The sequence below is a fragment of the Sarcophilus harrisii genome, chromosome 4 (assembly GCF_902635505.1).
Source record: "Sarcophilus harrisii chromosome 4, mSarHar1.11, whole genome shotgun sequence".
Classification (NCBI taxonomy): domain Eukaryota; kingdom Metazoa; phylum Chordata; class Mammalia; order Dasyuromorphia; family Dasyuridae; genus Sarcophilus; species Sarcophilus harrisii.
In genome coordinates, this window is record NC_045429.1 from 350,812,232 (window position 1) to 350,819,593 (window position 7,362).

General features: G+C 35.1%; 1 protein-coding gene across 2 annotated transcripts in view; it reads left to right on the forward strand.

Annotated features, from left to right (window-relative positions):
- Positions 1-6,422, forward strand: part of DHX40 (DEAH-box helicase 40) — a 42,963-nt gene extending 36,541 nt beyond the window's left edge. The window contains exons 15-18 of one of the 2 annotated variants that reach the window (XM_003767934.4): positions 2,185-2,279; positions 4,278-4,347; positions 4,663-4,891; positions 5,413-6,422. In XM_003767934.4, the coding sequence (XP_003767982.2) occupies positions 2,185-2,279; positions 4,278-4,347; positions 4,663-4,891; positions 5,413-5,552 (534 nt within the window). In that variant the 3' untranslated portion in view covers positions 5,553-6,422. The remainder of the gene's footprint in view (positions 1-2,184; positions 2,280-4,277; positions 4,348-4,662; positions 4,892-5,412) is intronic. The other variant, XM_031966507.1, reaches the window with a different exon arrangement.
- The last annotated feature ends 940 nt before the right edge of the window (positions 6,423-7,362 follow it).

Here is a 7,362-nt window from a genome sequence, read left to right on the forward strand (position 1 = left end):
TCCTTCAGAAGATCCATAGAGATAAATCCAAATTGACAAGTATTTACTCAGTGCCTACTGCAGGACATTTTGTTTAGTACTGGAGATACAGAGCTAGATATGAAATAAGCATGGCTTTCAGTAAGATTATAATCTTATGGCAACTGGGAGAAGATACAAATACTTACCTAACAATGATTTAAAAGAGAATGGGAGAAGTATAAAGGAGAGATCAAGACAAAGCAAGATGAGAAATTTGAAAAGGAAAGTTACTTTCACATGAGAGAGGAGGATAGGCAGGAAGTATCAGGGAAGACATGCAAGTTAGGTCCTAAAGAAAGGAAGAGGGGGGAAAAAAAAATAGAAAGTTAGGGACTTCCACAGTGGAAGGCATTCCTGTCATGGAGAATTGCCTGAATAAAGTTTGGCTTAGATAGAGAAAACACAAAGGAGAATAATATAAAAAGATTGAAATCAGATTATGAAAAGCCATTAATGCCAAAAATATATACTTGATTAATTAGGCAGTGGGGAGCAACTGCTGGTTTAGCAGTTTGGTGTCATAGAAGATATCGAGTGCTTGGAAACAGGAAAACCTGAGTTCAAATCTTTGCTCAAACATACTTAGCTGGGTGCCCTGGACAAATCACTTCGCCTCTCCCAGCCTTAGCTTCAGCATCTGTAAAATGAAGTCAAAATAGCACCTGCCTCACAGAGTTGTTGTGAGGATCAGTGAGATAATGGATGTAAAGCACGTTGCAAACCATAGAACTATATAAATGCCAGCAATATTGCTGTTTGAGTAAAGGAATGATATGATTAGAGTGTGGAAAATTACTTGAGCTGCAATGTGGAGGATAGTTTTTAATGGGAAATAGACTATAAACAAGAAGACCAAGTAAAAAAAAATTTTCGATGTAGTCTAAGAAAAAAAAAAAGAGAAATCATGAAGGTGGTAATAAAGGAAAGAGAAAGAATGGTCCACATACAAGAGATATGGGACTTGGCAATTGATTATTTGTATGAAATGAAAGAGAAAGAGGAACAACCAAAGGTGACTTGAAGGTTGAAAGTCGATATTATTGAGTAGGTGATGATGTTATGAATAGAAATAGAGGAGGAGATGAAGAAGGTTTCAATGGGATGAAGTTAAATTCTATTGAGGTCAGGGTGAGTATGGGGTGCCATTGTGATGTCTGTGTAGAGATCCATCAGGCAGCTGCAAATATCACACTGGAACTCTGGGAAAAGGTTGTACAGAGAGAGGTTTGGTAGTCATTTATGTTTATAGATGGACCAAGAAGAATGAGGGCTGCCTCTTTTTCTGAGACGTGAGAAAGAGGGAGAAGATGAGGGAGGACACTGAAATCTTAGGCGAGCATAGCTGGGAATCTGAGGAAATTAACACTGAAGAGCATCAGTCTTCTCAGCCAAATAGCAATAAAGATAATTTGTTGAATGTGTTGAAGGCAATTTGGAGCCTTGAAATTGGAGGACAAGATAGGAAACAACTGTTGTAGAAGATATGGGTCAGTGAGAACTGAGCTATGTCACCTGGAGGTGCCATTCGGAATTAGAGACCTTACATTTCTGTGATTTTTTCTAGCAGCATTTAGAGGTAGAGAAGGAAGATGGTAGTTACCTAAAGCTGAGGGTTAACAGGATAGAAATAGCAGAAGGTTGAAGAAGCAAATGATGCAAGATTGGAGAGTAGTATTGAAATAGTTGACCAGTAGGTAAAAAATGATTGTAGAAGAAACTGAGGCCAGAATAGAATTAGAAGGACTGGAGATTATAATGATATTAAATAACATGTATGGACAAGAGGAGAGCGTGAGAGAAAGAATATCAAGAGCGTAGTCAGGAGATCTAGAAAATGAAAAGGTTTTGCATGACAGTAACCTCACAGTCCAAGATGTGACCACTTTTAGTATATCGTATACAATGAAGAAAATTGAATGTAGAGTCAAGTTTTAATAGGTTCAAGAAACTATAAGGACATCTTAAAAGTGTTATGTCATCACTGTAGAGATTGGCATCTCTGGGGATGATGCAGGAGAAAGAAAGGCAAGGAAGATCAAGTCAGATGTTTAAACTATGGAAAAAGATGAAAGAAAGAAATAACTTTTAAAAAAAGTTTTCAAGGTGAAAGATTACTTCTACCTAATATAAAAAATTAACCTCTTATTTATATTCTCTATACAGCAACCTGATTTCCCAAGAGAAAGTTTTGATGGCCCCCGAAGTGAAATCTTAAGAAGATGTTTGTGCACTGGATATTTCACCAACGTAGCACGAAGGTGAGTAGTGAGCTTAGAAATGATTAAAAGGAAGTTATACCATTGGGAGTTGTGTTAAAGAAAGTTCAGCATTTGATACAACCTCCAAAGCAATGGTGATAGCTTCTTTCCTAATTTTCATTGTTACTGAAACTGTATTAGAAAAGTATAGATTAATTGGTCCATCTTTTTCTTTCTTTTCTATCTGTGGATCATTACTTCCTATTATATTGATATTCCCGTTATAGAAAAGAAGCTCTTCTGTGGGTGTTTTTTTTTACTTAGAATATTTTTCATAGTCTTATGGTTATTTCTCACAAGATCTTACCTGGTGAGGATATTGGTTTTGCCATATTCATTTTACAAATAAGAAAATTGAGACAGAATGATTGTTACAGTAAGGTAAATGATCTTGTCAGAATCAGTCATTGAGTGAATATAGTCATTGAACAGCTAAGGTTTTCTTATCTTCTTGCATGAGCTGAAACTATCTTTCTGCCTACCATTCTCTACCTCATCCCCTCATTTCAGTCACTTGAAATGTTACCTTTCTTCAAGTTCCAGCTCAAATATCACCTATTCGATGAAGTCTTCCCTGATTTCCCTCTGCTTAATGTAATCTTACTCTAGTCTGAATCCATGGTACTTGTATCTTTCTATAATATAGTTATTATTTGCATTTCTTATCTTTCATATGAAGATGTTCCCACACATTAAAGGTTCCCTTTAAACCTTTCTCAGATTAATGCTATTGATTGAGCCTTCTCATATATTATATTCTTGGGCCTTTAACTATTCTGTTTATCCTCTTGTGAGCATCCTTTAAGCTTTCACCTTTCCTCCTAAAACATGACATTCAGAATTGATATGATCTGCTTAGCACAAAGAATTGTCATTTTTTCTGGATGCCATATTTTAATATAGCATGTGATTATGTTAACTTGTTTGGTGTGACTATGTCACACTATTGACTCATTGAGCCTGCTCAACTCAAAACCTTCAGTCTTTGGCTTATGAACTGTTATAAAATCATGTCTCTCTTATTCCTTACTTGTACAGCTAATTTTTTTTTTTTTAAACCTGGGTGCAGAATTTTATTTCAGTCTAAGTAAATTAATGACATTAAATGACATTTTGTAAGGTTCAGCTTTTGACATCCTCATCCTTTCAATATGGTAATCATCCTCAGGCTTCATTTAATCCATATAAGGGAAGCATCTCATCGAATTTTTCTTCAAGTCATTAATGTGAATGTTGATCAGAGCAGAATTCTAGGTAAAGCCCAGTGGCATACCCTTAGTTAGCTCCTTTCAGATTAATATTGATCCATTACTTAACATACTTCACTTCCTATCATTCTCCTGTTTTCAGTCTATCATTCTGTTCACATTTTTTCCATCTTGTCTACAAGGTTTTTGTGAGAATTTATCAAATATTTTGTGTCTACAGCTTTCCTCCAATTCACCAGATTAATACTCTGTCAAAAAAACAAAAAGGAAATGAGGTTAATCTGGTAATTGGCTCCTACTAATCACTGCTTCCATTATGAACTATGGGCTTAAGCTTTTTGCCAAGAACATAGTTCAAACTCATTACTTTGTATATTTTGTGGGGTCCATCTTTTTTTAAAGGACATTTCCCTGATTGTAGAGGGTTTTAAAAGCTAGGCTAAGAATAACAATTGAGAAGAGACTAATGTTGATTGACTTAGGAGTGAGAATTTTGTCATGGGAATTTTATCTTAAGGAAATTGTGTTTTCAGTGGTATCAGATTTCTGGTTAGCAAAGATCAGATATACCATTTAAAAGAAGAAGTATTATTTATTGATAGGATTGCTTATACCTGATGCTCTTTTGAAGCAAAGTGAACCATTATAATAAAAAAGAAAAAATATTTTTAACTCTTTTTATTTGTACTTCGAAAATGTTCAAATTACAGGATTGCTTGTTTTCTTGTGTTACTTTGATATTATAATGTTGTAAAGTGGATCAGCGAAAGAATTTTTATTGTGTTTATAGGTCTGTAGGAAGAACATTTTGCACAATGGATGGGCATGGAACCTCAATACATATTCATCCCTCTTCAGTGGTAAATTATATTTTAGATCTCTGCAATAATCAGAATAATTATTTTGATAATGTGTCTCTGTCTCTTTGACTCTTTGTTTTGAGAAACAAATTTCTCATCTATATTACTTTATTACTTAGTACTGTAAAGGGCTGTGTGGTATGTCAATGAAGAAAAAGTCCTAATGTAGACTCTTCATAGAGTGAATTCAGAAGAACAATAGGCCTTAAATATGTAACTGCTAATATAGGGTGGGTTTCATTTTATTCAGTAGTTTAGGTTGTTGAACAGAAAATCAGGAAAATTACGGCTCCCTCAACAAATAATTTTGTTTAGCTCTATAATCAGGAACCCAAACTCGAGTGGATCATTTTCCATGATGTTTTAGTTACTACCAAAACATACGTGAAGACTGTGTGCCCAATTCGCTATGAATGGGTTAAAGACTTGTTACCCAAGTTATATCAATTTGATGTGTATGAATTGAGCAGTATGGCCCGACATGAAGTGACAGAGGAAGAAATAAAGAGATGGGAAAACAAGGAACATCTAAAGCAACAAAAGGGTGAGTAAAGCAAAGTCTAATAGATTTTATTATGCAAAAATATTGTAATAGGACTCTTGAGAACAAAAGGATGTAATAAATCCCCTCTTAGCTAATCTTCTCTCTTACCAATTTTCTCCATCCAAGTAAGCATTCATTTTTATTGCAGTACCACACCGTGTTGTAGACAGCAATTGAAATAGAACCTGGATTATTGTGTCACTCCAGGCCTAAGAGGAGACTCCAAAGAATAGATTTGTTCTGTGTCATAATATTCAATGATATATAGAAGAACCAGTCACCAAGTATTTTGTCCCAGTACATGACCCTACACACTGTTTAGAACCACAAATTAAACCCAAAGTTCCTGGGCCCCATGCTTTTTGTTACCTAATCTTTAACCTTAGTGTTCCTCTTGAGTGAGAAATGTTATTTTTCTATTTCTTTACATTTTATTAAGAAAATTCAGTGTACTTTTCTCCTTTAAAACCTTCAAGAATCAAGTCCAAGATCACTTTCGTGTATTCATTTTATCTTTCTAGATAGAGCAATGAAGGAATCTTTAAAGAAAATGCAGAGAAGAAATGATGATAAATCCATTTTGGATGCACGTGCTCGATTCCTGGAGAGGAAGAATCAGCGGTCCCAGAACATCACTGGCATTTTAAAGGAAAGTGACTAAGCGATGACTTCTTAAGTCAGAAAGGACCAAAAGCAGTCAGGAAATGTACTGCTGTGTTACTATTTACTTCAGACAGAGCTGCCAAGTATCCAAGGAAGCTGCTATTGAATTTATTAGCCTGGGAGCTAAAACAGCCTACACCAATGCACTCAGATGGAATTTTCACTGGGAAAATGAGAAGGTCTGATCAATGGCATTGATGTTTGAATGAGTACAACATGAAACAAAAAATGATGTTCCTTTTTACTTTCCATTGTGCTGATCTTAAATTGGCTTTGAACTCTGTTCCATAATATTTTTAAATAACACATAAACTGATATTTTATTAGACTGTAACCTATTTGTAATGGAACATTAAAGATTATTTTCTTAAAGTCTGCCTCTGACATATACTGGCTAAGTAACCCTGGGCAAATCACTTGTCAATGCTCTAGGCAGTTCTTTAAGACTGATTTGCAAAGTAGATTTCAAACTGGATTGATACAAGAAATTCTTTTCACCTGGAACTTTCTGTTTACAGAGTATTTCTATGCTTATACAGGTTCATGCCCTATTTTCTAATGCTTCTCAAAGCACTGAATTATTAATAGGATTGTCTATTATATCTGGTGTGTTATCATTATTTAAAGCATTATTAATAGTTACTTATAAAAGATTTAGATGGTCAATGAGTGAATAAGAAAAATGTCTATGGCAGGACTCTTCTGAAAGTTATTTTTACTGGAATTACATAAAGTACTTTTTTATAAACCTGTATTGAACCTTTAGTCACTCACCAGAAAGAGATCATACATGTAAAGATATTTCTTCTATATTTATATATAGTTAGTGTTATACCAACTTAAAATTCAAAAGATACCATAATGTGTATTTAAGGTTTTTCTGCAAAGATTTTTTTCTTTCTCTTTTTAATAATAGCTTTTTATTTTCAAAATATATGCAAAGATAGCTTTCAACATTTACCCTTCAAAACTGTGTATTCCAAATTTTTCTCCTTCTCTTCTCTCTACCGCCTCCCCTAGACAGCAAGTTATCCAATATATATTAAACATCTGCAGTTCTTCTATACATATTTCCACATTTATCATGCTTCACAAGAAAAATCAGATCAAAAAGGAAAAACAAATTAGAAAGGAAAAAAAAAAACAAGCAAACAACAGCAAAAAGGGTGAAAATACTATGTTGTACGACCCACATTCAGTCCCCACAGTCGTTTTTCTGATTGTAGATGACTCTCTCCATCACAAGTCTATTGGAATTGGCCTGAATCACCTCATTGTTGAAAAGAGCCAAGTTCATCAGAAGTGATCATCACATAATCTATGTTGTTACTGTGTACAATGTTCTCCTGGTTCTACTTGTAATACCAGAGAAGCTAAGGCAAGACAGAGATTAGAGGTTTTTAATATTTTAATAGTGGAGAGTTTGGACTGGCAGCCATATTAGCCAGCCAGCTGAATGGGACTCTTGTCTCAAAGCATCCAATGATGAGCAAGGAATTCCAGAGACTCTTATAGGGCTCCGGTTATCAGGGAAACAAAGGCAAGGGGGCAGAGCACTGGTTGAATAGAAGTTCCAGTAAAGGACCATAAATTCAGTTCTAAGAGATTGGGGGTAAAGAAGGAAGGATCATAAATTCTGATAAGTTGGGAGTGAGGAAACTAGCAGACAGGAAGTCTGAGCCCAGGAGATGCCCAAACATTTGAGATAAGCCATCTGGAGTTTCATGACTTGTTGTAATGCTAGAGTGTTCAGAGCTCCCAGCCCTAATTATCTCAGTCCTAATGGCCAGGAAGGGGGGATTGCCACC